At 44.8% G+C, this 17,358-nt stretch overlaps 1 protein-coding gene across 5 annotated transcripts in view; it reads right to left on the bottom strand.

Moving 5' to 3' along the window:
* Positions 1-17,358, bottom strand: part of plekhg2 (pleckstrin homology domain containing, family G (with RhoGef domain) member 2) — an 84,282-nt gene that overhangs the window by 28,505 nt on the left and 38,419 nt on the right. For all 5 annotated transcript variants that reach the window (XM_036131485.1, XM_036131486.1, XM_036131487.1 and 2 more), the window contains exons 5-6: positions 4,737-4,803; positions 3,971-4,017 (exon numbers count right to left, since the gene is read on the bottom strand). In XM_036131485.1, coding sequence (XP_035987378.1) covers positions 3,971-4,017; positions 4,737-4,803 — 114 coding nt within the window. The remainder of the gene's footprint in view (positions 1-3,970; positions 4,018-4,736; positions 4,804-17,358) is intronic.

Genomic DNA, 17,358 nt, shown 5'->3' with positions numbered 1-17,358 from the left:
CGCCTCAGCTTGCAGGTGAAGCGGCTGCAGCGGTTGGGAGCGAGCAGAAAGCAGGACAAACGTTCCCACTCAGCCTGAAGCTTGGACCAGAACCAGCAGAAAATGGTCCACAGACTCCCAGAGCAGGAGCTGCAATCTGTCATCCGACACAAAGTGGAGCCGCACATAAACACTCACCTCTGCAGGAGGAATGCGGCGCATATGGCCGGCATGAAAAACGTTCAGCAGAGATGTTCTGAATAGCTGCTCTGAGCTGAATGTGAACAAGGCTCTCATTTATCAGATCAGGACGGTGGATCTCTGACTGATGAATCTCACGGCGTCTCAGACGGAGAAACGAACGCTGCCGTCTGAAGTTCCCCGGCTGCCACGGTTAAATCCATCAGATATTACACAGCAGGAGGAACCAGGAGGACAGACGTCTCATCCTGCTTCTGGTTTTCATCTGACTTTACCAAAGTTTTAGTCTGTCCCAATTTAACCCTGGCTTACTGTGAGTTTATTCCAGGTTTATTCTGGCCTTATTTCACTCCTGTTTCTCTGTTTTTGGTTGTATCCGGGTTTTGTTCTGATGTTATGCAGATTTCTTCCCCTGCTGGTGGACTCTCTCCTGGTTCTGATGTGTTTCCTGGAGAACGGCTCCTTCAGCGTCCCAGACGCTCTGAGCAGCGCCTCCGCAGGTCCTTCCTCCCAGCTGCTGCTAGGCGTCAGAATCTCTGCAGCTCAATCCGTGTTTACCTCACACTGATGGTTTCACCGGTTCTGATCCGATCAGCAATCATTTACGCTGCCTCTCAGACGCTGACGTCCATCTGCTCACGCTTTAGCTCCTCTGAGGCGTTGCTGTACAGCCATGCATGTTGCAGAGTTTTAGAAACGTAAATCAGCTGCTGTCGTTCCTCTGTTTAACTTTAATATTGTATTTTCATCTGAATAATGATCAATAATTGCACAATATCTACCTTTTTGTCTTTCTGATCAGTTCATTCTCTTTTGCTTTAGAACTTTAAATGAGCTTGCTGTCCATATCACTAATCTAGTGTGTGACTGTGAGTTTTTGCCACTTGCACACCTTCATTTCCCCATTTTGGGACAAAAAAAATGTATTTCTTATCTGAACTCTGTAATTTTCTCTCTAGAAACAAGATGGCAGCAGGACTGAGGTCAGCAAAGCTGCATCTGGATGAAAGAGAGGACCTGTGGGTCAGAGGAGACCAGAGTGGAGACGTTGGACCATGATGGAGAGATCAGATCAGCACAAACGGCTCAGTGTGACGGTGAAGCACGAGGCTGTGCAGCCCTGCTGTGTTTGCTTTGCTCCAAAATCATTCCTCCACAGGATCAACCCTAACCCTAGATCTACAAACTAGAAGGAACCAAGCTGTGGTGATGGTCCAGTCAAAGCCCTTCAGAGATCTGATCTGTAGACCTCAAAGCAACCCAGAGAATCTGTTATTTACTCTGATTTATCTGCAAATATTTCTCATTACTAACAGGATATTTAGCCTTTAATTTCCCAACATTACCTCAGTACCTCAGCAGAGACTGCTTGGTTCTGGGAATGCTCCTGGGTGTTCCTGTGGAGAACGAGCAGCGGGTTCTTCATGTTCCAGCAGCGTAGGGAGTCACATGAGAGCAACAGATTTATAGGGAGGTGATCCTGATATCTTTGGAGCACAGCCAGAGGGTAAATAACTGCTTTGTGAGTGAGAGAATGCTGTAAATGGGTTCCACCAGGATCTCCGATGGCGTAAGATCCGACTCAAACCCAGTAACCTGCTCTGTTCCTGCAGGACGAGCGTTGGAAGACTTCCCCGCTCTGCTAAAACTTGGCTTTGGGGAAGCGGCCTCCTCGTTCCCAACGCTACGGCTCATCAATTTACAGAACTACAACCTGCCTCTCCATCCAAGTGGAGTTAGCAGGATAAACGACTTCAGCATCTGCCTGCTCTCCCCTCGGATCGGCCAGGTCACATCCATGTTTAATAGCAGCCCTGCTCCCATCCAGTCCCAGGACGCTGTCTGCTGCAGCCAGGCTCTCAGACGGGAGACCAGCTGCATTCCTGGAGTTCTTCTGTTGTTTGGCACGTTTCTACGCAGCACAGCAACCCAACATCTGATCCCAGCGGAGCCACAATCACAATCCTTCAACCCGGCAGATCCAGCTCTGATCCAGAGACGGAAAAGACAGCAGGAGAGAGAAGTCCTCTGGTAATACCATCAGCGCCTGAGAGCGGAGAGGTCTGAACTGAATTACCTTCCAAACATCAACCCTACCTGTGTTTACCGCCGTCTGCAGCAACGAGCCCGACTGGGCTGCAGGTTCTACCACAAACACCCAGCAGAGCAGACCCCAGTCCTCCTGGGTCAGCATTGAGTTTTATTCCCTGCAGGAGGATCTTCTCTCTCTGTCAATCTGACAAGCAGATGTTTGGCCCGGCCGCTCCGCCGGCCAGCGATGTGTGTGCGAGCGTCGGCCCTCAGTGGTGCAGAGATCAGAGCGTGCATGTGCAGAGCGAGCCCTGCAGACAGGGCTGGCTGTTGGAGGGACCCCGCTTCACCTCCCTCCGCTCTAACGCTCCATCAAAACCAGCAGAGATGTAGAGGTTAACATGGCGGGGAATCAGAGGCTGGATGTTTGATTAGCATCCCTCCAGGCCACAGATGTCCGAGGCGAGTCAGGACCCAGGACTCTGCAGGGATCATTCAGCAGGTAAAGCAAGTAATGAACCCCATTTCCCCCGCTAAATATATTTATGATACCTTTTAAGACATGAAATTCACACCAGATGTCGCTGGCAACTCCACAAATCTACACATACAAACAAATGAAAGCAGAAGTGTCGAACACACAGGAGAGGATGTGCAGAACGTCAAAGGAATCCAAGAACCCTGCTGACATGTCTGTGTTTTTAAAAAGCATTCCTGCTGCTGCTGCTAAGAGCGATTCAGCATCAGCCTGCTGGACGAGGTTCAGCTCCAGACTCAAACTCGTCTCTTCCTCCATAAAACACGTCTGATCTGAAGCCGTCAGATAAAACACGTCTGATCTGAAGCCGTCAGAGCGTCAGCGTTAGTCAGCGTCTGCCCTACAGAGGAGCATCAGAGAACCCCGAGAGACGCAGCCAGATGTTTCTGCAGAGTTCAGCGACTGGAGAACGGAAGCAAAGCGCCGTTAAATGAACCGAGAGACTGAGATACAGAAACCACTAAATAAATACAGAAATACAAAGAATCAGATTAATTAATCTAGCAGGTGGCAAAGACCGCACAAATGAACTTTTTATGAAAACTGGAGCTTTAAAATTTCATGAACTGGTTACATTTAAAAACAGCACCATTAATATTTAAAGCCAGAAACCATAATAATAACTTAATAACTTAAAGAAACTGTTTGCAGAAAGAGACGGAGGGTTAAATTATTAACAGAAGAACTAAAAGAAAATACAAACATGAGCCAGTTTAGAAGAAAATATAAAAAGATTCAAAGGATGGAGAGGAGCAATTTAGATTGAGATGTTAAAATGTTAAAATAGGATGTATGTACATTTATTTTGTTTTGATTTTATGATTTAATTAAGTTGTATTATTTGGGTAAACATAATTTATGGATTCTTTGCTTGATGTAAATTGTTTTTGGATATCTTTGGTCTCTTTTTGTAACAGAAACAGTGAGTCTTGTTTGTCTTTGTTTGTCTTTGTTATTTTCTAAAGAATAATGTGTAAAGTGAGATCTATATGAAAGAGAAGAGGTAGGTCATCAAATTATTTACTTCTGCCCACCTCCTTTTCAAACAAATGACGTCAAAATGTTTTATAATGTATGAGTGTGAAAGTTTTATAATAAATCAACAAACAATACGTCACTGCAAATCATCACAAAGTAAAAGTTAATTAGAAAGATAATACCAACAGCATTTCTAACAGCAGAAATATAAAAAACTGTGAAAATAAAAAGGCAGGTACTTACTTTGGATAGTTCATGCAGTAAAGCGTGTAGATGTCAAAGGCTTCACTCTGAAAATGAGGGAAGAGGAACTGAAGCTGATGAGGAGAAACTTTCAGTTTATTCAGTTAAATCCAGTCTATTAATATTAATATTCCAGAAATCAGGCGACCAGAGGAGAACCTCAGGGCTCGGCGCTCGGCCCCTTCTGCTTTCAGGAAACTTAGAAAACCTTTAATTTCAATTATTTCATGACAATTTTCATTTTAATGGTCACGTTTAAATAATTCATATATTTCCTTATTCATAATAAATGCAAAGCATACAGAGCATTATGACTCATATTTCCAACAAACATAATCTGGGGCCACAAAGGCAAATTATGTAATAAAATATATGATTTATGCCTCATTATAAAAAAAAATAATCAGGCATAAATGATCAGATGCATCCCAACTAGAGAGAGAAATCCTTTTGTTTCTTTGACTCAGTAAAGAAAAATTCCCTCCATCAGCGTCTGGCTGGGATGATGTCACCTTCAGCTAACCGCTTTAAACATTGTGGCAGTTTTTGGTCTGATCTGATTTCTGCTTCATGAAGAAATTCACATTTTATCCCCCTTCATGCCGTCAGGAGGTCTCCCAGTGGAAATTCCCACTGTGGACTCGTGCTCTGAGCCTTAAAATAACCCTGAGAGTCTCCTAACTCTAATCTAATGTCCTCGGCTCTGCTGCAGACAGGAAGTTCAGTTCCGCTTTAATGCGAAGGAGCCGGACCGGACTGTACTCACCCGCTCTAAGAAGCAGTCAGCGATGGCGGCGGCGTCAGGACTCCGCTCCAAATCCTCCAGCAGATCACTGAGGACAGGCAGACAGAGAGGTGCAGCGGTTGGTCCAGGAGCTCATAAGAGCCGACACAGGAACCCTGAGGCCAGGCTGGAGTCTCCACCTTCTCTCAATCACTGATCAACAGGTTTCATGAAATGACCCCAGGGTAAAATTCTACTTTATGACATGATTATTGTGCAGCTGTGGCCCTTGAGTTGGACCCGTTCTTTTTCTGGACCCGTATATTCAGGTTTGACACCCAGTTCTGCTTTAACGTGAGGCTGTGCAGCTTTCAGGCCCCAGAGAGGGAAACATCTCCGGCCGTGGAGTAAAGCTTGTGTCTGAGGTCAGCTTGCTTTATTTGGAGCCTCAGAAAACATCAAACAGTCGCTTGTATTCATTGTTGTGCATTTCAGTGAGGGGGAGAGGCGACAGACAGGGTCACCGTGTTTCCATCAGAGAGTCAACGCGACACTAAACTGACCTCAGAACAGCTGGCAGACCTTCAGCCATGAATCTGTTCCCACAGTCCATCCTCATCGTCATCCCTCCATGCTGCCAAGTCCAAACACCATCCCCTCCTCTATCGCTGCGCTCCAGCTCTCCTGCTCCTTCTGCGGCCTCCGTGTATCTGTTACACTCTCTTTATGAAAGGCAGATGTGTGTAAGAGCCGCCACTGCAGCTGAAATTCCCTGCATTAATCCCAGAGACGGTGCGATGGGAAACAGCCGGGCATCGCTGTTTAAACCCTCCAGAGCAGCTGGCCTGGCTTTCTACATGACGTCCAACGGTTCATCTGATCTTAAATAGGACAATTATGACCTTTAGACCTGTAGATTCTGCATATATATATATTTTGTCTGCACCATCAACACCAAGTCAAATTCCTTGTAAGTTCAAACCTACTTGGCAATAAACTTGATTCTGGTTCTGATTTATCAGCCTTTCTGGAATTTGACCACTTGGATTTTAAAAATAGTGCGTCATATTTCTGCTTCCATGTATTTTTATTAGTAAAACTGTTACTGTGGCGTAGGCTGAGTAAAACACAAAAATGTGTGACACTAATGAGGAAAACTTCAAACTCTGCAGTCCCACTGCAGCCACGGTCATCCAGGAGCACCTCCAGGCTGTTTGTTCGCTCTTTGCTCTTTACCGTTTACAAAATCCTGCTTCCTCAAACTATCTCATGGTCTCAAATTTAATTTCTTTTCTTTCTTTTAGAACTTAAATTTTATTGATTTTAAAACAGAGCAAATACACAGCATACAACAACAATAATTAACAGTTTTTAAAGTGTGAAATGTTCCCATAGATTAAACGTCCCAGCAGGACATTTTACAATTTCAGCATCATAATTATAGCTTCACCATAGAAACCTCTCACACACCGTGGATGGCAGCTCTATGTACCATAATCCGCCAAACTAACTTGTAAGACTTGTTTACCTGAGAAAACCTTCCACTGGACCCCAGCGTTGGCTGAAAGTGGCTTTTTGAAATCTTAACAAGTATATTATCTTGTCCATTTGGTATAATTCCCTTAATATTTGGACCCATGAGTTGTAGGAAGGTGGCTCTGGCTGCTTCCACTAAATGCATTTCAGGGCCGCTGTAAGAAGAACATTTAAGAGATATGAAGAGGGATGAAAATGAAATTCTTAGAATGACATGAGGTAATTCCTGTTAATTAACTGATGTAGAAACGTGAGCCAAGGAATCAGGGGTGAAGGATTTGAAATGTAATTTCTATGCTGATGATATTGCAGTGATCGCAAACATGCAGATTTGAGCTCTTACTCGTAAAAAGGTCTCCCCAAGTAGAAAATATCCTGGCTGGACTCCAACAGTCCCAACAGCATCTGGTCTCCTGCAGTTAGCGTCCCTGAATCTTTAAAATCAGTGAATGTCTACATGACTGCGAACAACAGGCCTGTTCTGAATGTTGGGTTAGTACGAGTTAAAGCGGTTAACCCTTCGTGTTTCAGATGTGTCTCTGCTCCAGAACACCTGATGCAAATGGCTGCGTCTCGTTAGTCATTCGTTCATTAAAGCGTTTGTGCAGCAGCAGGAAAACACCTTAAACATACCGAACAAAGTGAGGATCAGAGTTAAGAGACACTGCGTTAAAGAGTCTCTTATACGTCGTTATTTAGTTACTATTTAGTATTCTTCCTTCCCTCAGACAGAAACGAGGACACACAGAACTAACAGGGAACCTTTCCCTCCTGAAAGGTTCTCATCCCTCCATCACCATGTGGCAGAACCTCTGATCTGCAAAAGGTCTTCACCTCCGGTCTGGATCACTGCAGCCGTGTCCTGTTGTGGTCACGCAGTGAAGCTCAGTGCTGTACAGCCCATAAACGGCACGGTGACCATAACATCAGCCACTGACACATGCAGGTAAAGGCTCTTTGACATGTCCACCATGGATCTATAAAATGCTGTCATTATGTGCTTTTCTTGTAAAAACAGATCAACTTGCCCTGTGAACATCTTCTGGCATCACATCCGACGGAGATTAGATCCGGAGATCAGGAACAGATGGAGCGCCACCCAGATGGGCTCCAAACTGGAAGACGATCCAGAACAATACCGCTGGTCGGTGTGCGTCACCAGAAACCAGTCCGACCGGACCTGGATCCATCTGGATGAGACTACATGGTCACAACCTGCACATCCAGATCCAGGGAATGTTCTCATGGATCACAACATTCCCATTTGTCCTTCTAAACATTCCTTCATTGCTGCTCTTGTCGATTAAATGTCCATATATAAGGCTAACGTTTGACTTTTTGGTGACCTGTCATAAAGATTTTGGAGTTTATGAGCTAAATATGAGTCGTCTAACCTGACAACAGCCAGCTGTATGTCTCGCTCCGCCTAGCTCCACTCACATACATCTGGGACACGGCTGATTGAAAGTGATTTCCCCAACCAAATTTTTGGTCTGGCCAATCAGGACGCAGGGCGGGTGTTTCATGGATGTGACGTAGTGGAGAAGCCACCGTGAGATTCCAACAACAATGGCGGCTCGCATCGAGGAAGCAAGCGTTAGCATTGATGCTGCTATTTCTTCCGTGTTGTCCAATCTACCTAATATTGTTTCATTAAAAGAACATCAGAGAACGCCTCTGAAGGCTTTTGTTGGTGGAAACCATGTTTTCGCCCTTCCCCCGACCGGATTTGGCAAGTTTTGTTTTCCGGGACGCGGACGCGCCTCGGAGCGGTTAGCGCGAATCATGTTAGGAGGCCTTTAGTCCTCAACGCGGTCGGCCTGGGATCGACTCCGACCCGCGGCGCTTTGCCGCCTGTCCCCCCCCCTCTTCCTGTCAGCTCACTGTCAATAAAAGGTGTGCCACTACAGTGTTTCCCGCAGCAATTTCCCCCGCGAGTCGGGGGAGTCACCCCCCCCCCCCCCCGACTCGCGGAGCGCGGGGGGGGGGGGGGGGGGGTGGATGACTTTTTCTCTGCGGAGCGGGGGGGGGGACGACACGTTTTCCGCGGACCGGCTCGCCAAGATAGCGCTGCGGGAAACCCTGCACTAGAGCGGCAAACACATAAAAAAAAAAAAAAAAGTTTTTTTTTTCCGGCGACGGTCTCATCAGCGTCACGGGTTAGCTTCGGTGTGAGTGGTTGAAATAGCACGTCGATAAAGATGACAGACAAGTGGCTTATCCAATCATATGCAAGGAGTTTTGATAAGGTCCAGCCTTCAGTAAAGGCAATGCCTATGGCGATGTCCCAGATGGATGTGAGTGGAGCTAGGCGGAGCGATACATGCAGCTGGCTGTTGTCAGGTTATGAGTCGTCACCCCTGCAAAGAAGCCTTCAGCAGAACTGGAGAAATTCAGCTGAACGGGAAGTCAAAACATTCCTGGTTAAACTGCTTATTTCTCATGTCGACATCCAGTTATTCTTCTGGAGGTTTAATACGAGGACTCCTTCATTGGCTGCAGAAGCTGAAACGCTTGGACGACACGCGTTCTTTAAAGGAGGTCAGCGAGGAAAAAGCAGTAACATAAGCTTGGCACCGTCAGCCTGCATGAACTCCACAGTATATTAAGTGTTCTCATAATTTATGTGCAGCCATATACTTCATAATGTGGTAATTTTGGAGGAGAGGTTATGGATGGCAACCAGTCAGGGGGAAGAAAACTGAGTTATGATCAAACTTATTGTTCAGCCACTTTGAACACAGTGATTTTAAGCAGAAAACCTCTCAGACTCCCTGAGGAATTACATTTTAATCCTACGCTTCTTCATCCACACAGCTAACCATGGATCACTCACACTATAGCGAAGCTGGGTGATTTGGGCAGAAAGCAGTTTTTTTTAAGACTCTGTGGTTTATTTTACTGTGAGGAGCTAACTCATGCACCCTTTAACTAACCGTACATCCATCTCTATCATGACCACGTTAGACCGTTAAAGTAAGGCAATGAACTAATCATTAAAAGACAGTTTACTTAAACCACTGCAACATTTTTTCTGTCAGTTTTAAGCATTTTCCATCTTCCACCAGCACCACAGTATTCATCCAGGGAGCCTCCTGTCAGATCGGCTGTTAGCTTCAGTCTCAAAGACAAACTAAACTGGATTTAAAGACAACAAAGACCTGGAAAGAGTTTTAACCTGCAGGCAAGAAGAGTTTCTAACCTTTATTCAGGAACACACTCCAGAGTGTCCAAAGTATCTCTTAATGCAACATGTTTTCCAAGATCTTCACTTGTTCACTGATACATTCATGCTAACAGACAGACATTCGTTGACTTTAGATCGGCTAAACTAAGCCGAACTAATTTCCAGGAACAGTCCTGGTTTTGGACGACCTGTCCCCGACTAAAGCTGACCCTGGAAATGTCCCCGATTTTAGGTTTTATAGATGAGAAAATATTGTTGCTAACGACAGGAGCTATTACGGTTCCGGGTCCCGCGGCGGCGGCTAGCGGTACAGACAGAGTAGAAGAAGAGCCGAGCACGCCGTCAACAACAGCCATATGGACAAAATTTTATTTCTGTCAAAATGGAAATGTCACCTTTGAGAAGTCTGGTCACTTTTAGGTAAAATAGAAAATATAATATAATCGTATAACGTACAAAAACATATTATACTAAGCTAAAGAATGCTACACTACTGTAAAGTAAACTTTATTAGGCTAGGCTAACGCAAGCTAAGCAAAGGTAAGATAAACTGTAATAAGTATGCAATCTACCATAAACTAAATTTAATAAAGTTATAGTAAAGCAAGTTAAAGTGTACTAAGCTCTATAAGTCAAGTGAAGGTAAGATAAACTGTAATAAGCCAGGTGAATGCAAGCGAAACAAAATCAGTTTAAGCTGTAATAAGCTAAAATTAGCTCATTAAGGTGGAATAACCAGAAATGCTAAATGCTAACGTTAGCCAAGGTAGAGAAAGATCCTTCTCAGCAAATATACAGTAAGATAACTAAACAAAAGTTAGTTATAAAAGTTAAAAAGTTAGTTACTAAAGTTAGCCAAAGTAAAATAGGAAACACTTCATTTTCCACATGTTTACAAGCTGATTTTTTTCTTTTCATTATATTTTGTTAAGAGTGAAATGGATTAATGTTTAAAATGTGCCAAACTAAAGACTATAATGATACAGTTTTGTATTATATAGTACTCAGTGTAACCAGTTTGAGAAATAGTCTACTTAACTAAAACATTAATTAGACTCCTGAAAACCAAGCCAGGCAACTAAAAGTGTCAGAGGGCCTGATGTTGTAGAATTATGAAAGCTGGAAATCATCCAGGTTTTAATTTCCCGTAAACATTTGGACTCTGGCTCAAATGGACCATTGCTGCCAAATGTTAAATGTGTGGATATCGTCTGCAGAGCAATGGACAGCATAATCGCCATAAAGACGGATCTGATAAATGGATTGTAGAGGAACCAACATAAATGCTGAAGGAAACAAATGAGAAGAGCTGCAGAAGAACACGATCCCAAAAACCTGAAATAACGCAGGAAATATTTAATCTCACTCAGTTTATCTTTCAGTCTCTGTTCCCCATAACTGTGATTTAATTCAGACTTTTCTCTACATTAACCACAAGCAACAAAAATGTCCTCTAGATAAAGACGTCTGTAAACAAGGACAATTTAAAACAAGAAATGTAACAGTTTTTATTTATCAGAATAATATTAATAGAACAGCTTTTAACTGAGTTGGACATAAATCCTTATTGAACATAAAGAACAATTGTTAAGTATTAAACCGTCTGACCGTTACTTAATGCTGTGGTGAGATTCCTGAAAGTTTCTGTTAATAAGTCTGATTATATAAACTCTAAAACAAATAAAATTAGATTATCTCCCTGCTGCCCGTCCATGTGGAGCAAACTCACTTTAAACATAATTACCAACACCTAAAGGACGTCTGATCCATTAATTGTTACATAAACAATAATTGCAGACCTCTGAGAGTTTTTAAAATGCAATTATACTGCAGATGTGATTAATTGTTCTGTCCTAGTAAAGTAAACATCACCCAGGGAATTGTCCCCCCTGGCCTGGTGCTCAGGGCTAGAAATGAATCGGATCTCTTAACCTGAATCTGAATCATTATTATTGGGTCAAATGAACTGAAGCTGTTATCAAACAGGATCAATAAATCTGATTTCAGACCAAAAACGTGACCCTGGATCACATCTAAGCTCTCAGGAGGTCAGGACGGAACGATGAGTGGAGAGGGGACCAGAGGTTAGACACCCCCCCCCCCCCCATATGAGGGTCCACCAGAAGACTGCCACTGCATTCTCAGCTAATCACCCCCGCATTGTCACACTCACTCCTCTTCCTCCTCTTCACCACCTCCAGCTCCTTTCTCTGGCGTCAGGCCTCGTTCTGTGGACGGCGGACATCATTAGTGGGGGGGGGGGGGGGGTGGGGGGGAGCTCTGGGGTTTTCTTTTTAATGTTGCAACCACAGAGGAGGAGGAGGAGGAGGGGGAGGAGGAAGAGGAGGAGGAGGAGGAGGAGGAGGAGGAAGGCTGGTGGAGACATAGCAGAACAAACAGAAAGGCTGTTTATTACAAACAGGCAGAAACTAGAAGGAATAAAGTGTAAAGCCTGTTTAGCAGCTCCATTAGCGGGAACGTCCTCCTGCATGTTGGACACGGTTCCACCGGATCAGCATCACTTCCCTCTGATGGAACGACCAGAACCCCCACCTCACAGGTTCTGCTCGGGCAGAACCGACCAGAACCAGAACCAGAACCAGGCGTTTAGGGAGCAGCTGTTTAGTCCAAAGTGCTGAGGACTGTTTTCTGCTGCGACCCAAACTGAGTCCCTGGTCCTGTGATCCAGAACCGGCGTCACCCGCTGGGAACCGGAGAACCGGAGAACCGGAGAACCGGAGAACCACAGGACTTAAAAATAAGCTGCAAACAATGTCTGACACTTTTCTAGTTATTTAATATAAAAACTTAACAACAGCAGAGGCTCAGAGAGCAGGAGGGAGGGAAGGAGGGAGGAAGGAAGGAAGGTAGGAAGGAAGGAAGGGAGAGAGGGACGGAGGGAGGAAGGAAAGAAGGAAGGAAGGAAGGAAGGAAGGGAGGATGGGAGGAAGGAGGAAAAAAAGGAAGAGAGAGAGGGACGGAGGGAGGAAGGAAGGAAGGAAGGAAGGAAGCAAGCAAGGAAGGAAGGAAGGAAGCAAGGAAGGAGGGAAGGAAGGAAGGTAGGGGGGAGGGAGGGAGGGGGGATGGAAGGGAGGAAGGAAGGAAGGAGGGAAGGAAGGAGGGAAGGAAGGAAGGTAGGGGGGAGGGAGGGAGGAAGGAAGGAAGGAAGGAAGGAAGGAAGGAAGGAAGGAAGGAAGGAAGGAAGGAAGGAAGGAAGGAAGGTAGGCTGGATGGAAGGTAGGGAGGGAGGAAGGGAGGGATGGATGCAGCCCGTTTGATCTTCTCTCTTTTTCTTAGAACCTCTAAATAATCAAAGTCACCTCAGAAACTGGTGACCCCTACACCCCCCCCCCCCCCTCTCAGAGGGCCGGGGGCCAAAGCAAACATCGGGGTCTGCTTCTCATCGTCCCACAGAGAGAGTGGCCTGTTTAACAGAGTGATTAACAGCAGCTGACTGTGTGGCATCTCAGATATGCTGCTAAACTAAGAGGAGGAAGACGAGGAAGAGGAGGAGCGTCACAGCGGACCGGGTCAGAACACGAAGCCTGAAGGCGTCTGAAGGGAAACTTTATGAGCTGCAGTCAACTTCTATGTAAATGTGAGGAAAGGATCCATCACACCAGGCTGATTCTTTTTTCAGCTTCCTGAACGGGAGCCAATCACAGCGCTGCGGTGAACCCAGACTTCCTCCAACCAGAACACCCAGAGTTCTGCTGCTTTAAAGGCAAGGCAAGGCAAATTTATTTATATAGCACAATTCAGTACAAGACAATACAAAGTGCATGATTAAGATATACCAAAATAATAAAATGTAGATAGAAAATAGAATAAAAGCAAGTAGGGATAGAATGTAGTAACAAAAAAGAACATTAAAAACAGTAAAACTGTATAACTAGAACAGTCAAAGGCAATTTTAAACAGATGTGTTTTTAATCTTGATTTAAAAGAACTCAGGCTTTCCGCACTTTTACAGTTTTCTGGAAGTTTGTTCCAGATAAACGGAGCATAGGAACTAAATGCTGCTTCTCCATGTTTAGTTCTGGTTCTAGGTATGTGGAGCAGGCTGGAGCCAGAAGGTGCACAGCCATGTTATTTTAATTTTTAATTTATACATCAGTAGCTGACACTAGTTTTAATGAAAGATTATCACGTCCTGCTGGCGTATTAGTTGTTATTTTGTTTTTTTATGCTTTGATTTTGCTCAATTTGTTAGTAAATAAAGCCTTTTGTGTTTATTCACGATATTTACAGAAGTACGTACTGAGCATGTGCAGCAGGGGATAAAACAAGGAAGTGGCTAACGGCTATTAGCATCTCCCAGCGAAACAATGAAGAAAGGTCAAAGATCCAGTGAAAAAAAACACAAATAAAAATCTATTAAGAGGGAAAAGTCTGGAACGTCTCTGGGAATCCAGTCTGAACGTTGGTGTTCACTGAAGCTAAACCTGCCGAGGCTCAGATGTGACGCAGAGCTGACTGACGTGAGTAAATGTTCTGATATGAGGCTCTTAAAGTTGCTGGTTTATTTAATTAATAACAGTTGGTCTTCATCACACTGAGCTGCTGCTTTACTGCGAGGCATTACAGAGGATCAGGCTCAGTCTGGCATTATTTAATACTGATTTATTAATTAATCAAACTGGCTTTATGGTAGTTCTGCGATACTGCCACTAGATAGCACCACATCTGTTTATATCTACTAATAGTGCCTGGTGCTGGGGCTATTTATCCACAAAAAGGACCATCAAACATTATCAGGATGGAGGCTTAGTGTATATAACCTTATTTTATCATGATCAATGGTTTTTAGTCTTTTTTAAAGCATATAATGTTGCTATGTACCTTTAAGCTCCTTCTGTCAGTCTTTAACTCAAATCCACTCTGATTTAGAGCACCATCCTGCATTTTTTCAGATTTGTTCGCACATCTTCTGTTCAGCACCACAAACATCATCATTCAAACCAGCAACATGCAGGAAACGCTGAACTTTGGACCTTACACCCACCGTGGCCATAAATATCTCTGCTTTTGAACTTAATCTGTTTTTGTTCTGAGGGTCTGATGGTTATTAGGGCCGTTCCACCGCCAGGCTTTAGAAGGTCCTACATCTCCTCTGTTTGCTCTCACAGCACCAGAGCAATGCTGTGGTTTCACAACAACCCAGAGCTGAAGGTCAGTGGAACCACATGCTGAGCAGCTATCACAGTGCATCTGCTCCCGCTGAACTCCTCAGGACCAGTGCCGGTTTGGGAGAAGGGCCACATGGGCAGTTGCCCAGGGCGTTATTAGAAGGGGCGCATGTACAGCCAGGCTGGGTTTGCTGCTGGCACAGGGAGCAGGTCACATGACACGGCTGCACATCTTTCTTTACCCGCGCCCCACGTCTGCAGGGATCTCCTGGATTCTGATTGGTCTGCCACCAGAAGAAGGTTATTGTTGAAAGAAACCCACAAGAAGTCTTGACTGTAGTCTATCACGAGCAAGTGGAAGAAGATTATCAGAGAAGACCTAAATCAAAAGTATTTGCCTTTACGCTGTGTTGTGTTGACCCTGAACACATCATACACTAAAACATGGTGGCGGCAGCATCATGCTGTGGGAAGCAGGTCAGAGCTGATGGGATCGTTTCAAACATAACGTTTATTTTGGTTTCACTCCGCCATCGTTGGATAACGTTACATACAGCATTAATAGGGAACATTATCAATTTAATTGTGTTTCATGTAACAATAGGATGAATTTAATGTGGTGATTTAAACAAGGCCAGGACACGCACCGATGCGTCATTTCTGGTTGATCGTCCGCTACAGTGACATCTAACTTCTTTTTATCTTCATTTTGCTTAGCAGTTTAGTTAAGTTTCACTAGTTTCACAAGGATATGTTGATTGAAATATAATGTTAATTCAGATAAACAGCATTCTATAGTGATGTTCTCTGGATGTTAATTTATTTCTGTAAATAAATTCTTCAACTTGAATAGAAGTTGTCACTCCTTTATTCTATGTGTGCAGAGTTTGCTGTTAAAAGATTGTCAGTGCTCGAATCATTCCTCTCAACTACTGTCCTGATATCAGCTGTTTGGGTTGATATTCACCAGACAATACCTAACAGAGTTATTTATTAAACATTACATAACTTTAAACCATGCATAATGCCACAACACAGCCATTTGTTTCCAAACCAAAATTGGTTCGGGCCAATCACGTTGCAGTATTGTGGTTTAAGGCGGGACATACAGGTGCAATGAAATCAAGAGCGGTTGAACCAACACGTCAGCGCAGGAGGAAACAAACAAGGCCCCTGCTGATTTCTCATGAAGAGTGCTGCTTACGTTTTAATCTGACATCGTGATTGGCTAAAACCAACCTTTGGTAGGCGGGCACTAGGTGTCGCCTCGTCCAATCAGCTCTTAAAGTTCTGCTGAACGTCCCGTCTTTCCCCAGACGAATGTGATAGCAGCAGTCGCAGAACGTAGGCTGCTACACACGATCAATCTGGCTGGCCGGGTCACACAACGTGACCTGAAGCACTGATGAGCGTCTCAGAGGCGAGTCTCTATAGAAATGAAGCCTGACCGTAGAATAAAGTGTCATTAAGGTGATGAAGCGTTCCTGCAGAGGACACCGCCCTGCAGATGTGCAGAAACACGACCACAGCTGAGCGTAAGTAACGAGCTCCTCATGTCGCCTTAGCTCAGCTCCATTAAAGTTAATTAGTCTCCCTCCCTCAGCCTCCCTGCTGTCCTTCTGCCTCTGCTGCTCCCCATCATCCCCTGATTGACTGATTCTCTGCGTTCAGCGTCATTCTCCACTCCTCCCTCAGTAATCCTCTTGTCAGGAAGCCTGATGCTCTGCCTGACATTAATTTCATGATTAAAATCTTCACCATGCACCTGTCTGGTTCTTCTCTGTCCCGTCAGAACATTACATTACCAGGTTATCACTGAATATTTTTCCATCGTGCATCTTTATTATTTTGTCCACTTCAGGTTAAGTTTAACTGACTTTAGAATCAGATAAAGAGTTTACTATTTGTGGTGTGAATTTAGAGGGTGTACTTTCTTTCTGACTGTGAGTAGTGGGCGGGGCCAAATGTTAAAAAGATTAGGCTCCGCCCTAAACTGCATGATGCAGCCAGCAGCTTCTAAAAAAATCCTCAGCAAAACATTTTCTGTGTTTGTGGAAAACTGGTGTGTCATTGTTGCTGCTTGGTTTCATCACAGGGGAACCTGTCGCCCACAGACCCCCCCCCCCCCCCCCCCCCTCACTCATCATGGCAGGACAGCGTACGACGTGCATCCCACCCTCACACCGCCCGCTTCCAGGGAACCTGTTCTGTCGGAGAACCTAAGCTCCACAAACGTGGGTTAAAGCCACCAGCTAACTTTCCTGAAGCGCGTTCCGCTGAATCGCTTATGTCAGAAAAAATGAGGCAGTTTTGGCTTCAAGCGCAGCAGAGCTGAGTGGTGTCATGTTTGAGCTATGCTGGATGAGGTACAGTCTTCCTGGCACTGCTGTGTCTGCCCATCTGGTACAGTGTGTGTGTAAGGGGGGGGGGGGGGGGGGGCTGTTGTAAAACTATTGACTTCAGAGTCAAATAAGGAGCCTTTCTCTCTTTCTCAGGCATTATTTCCCATGAGAACCGGCGGCAGGAAGCTGAATGGAATGAAAACTGTGTGTTTGTGCTCCACATTGTTGCTGGAGAGAGAGAGAGAGAGAGAGAGAGAGAGAGAGAGAAAGAGAGAGAGAGAGAGAGAGGGGGGGGGGTGTTGGAGTCGACACAAAGGAAGTGTGAAAGCAAAGAGGAGGAGGAGGAGTGACACATTTCACCAACTTCCTTCCCAGGCGCTCTCTCTCTCTCTCTCTCTCTCTCTCTCTCTCTCTCTCTCTCTCTCTCTCTCTGTGTCTCTCTCTCTCTCAATGATCTCATCATTATCAGC

This window comes from Fundulus heteroclitus, unplaced genomic scaffold, assembly GCF_011125445.2.
Source record: "Fundulus heteroclitus isolate FHET01 unplaced genomic scaffold, MU-UCD_Fhet_4.1 scaffold_44, whole genome shotgun sequence".
Classification (NCBI taxonomy): Eukaryota; Metazoa; Chordata; class Actinopteri; order Cyprinodontiformes; family Fundulidae; genus Fundulus; species Fundulus heteroclitus.
Note: the sequence above shows the minus strand (reverse complement) of the source record. Positions and strands in the feature narration are given on the sequence as shown.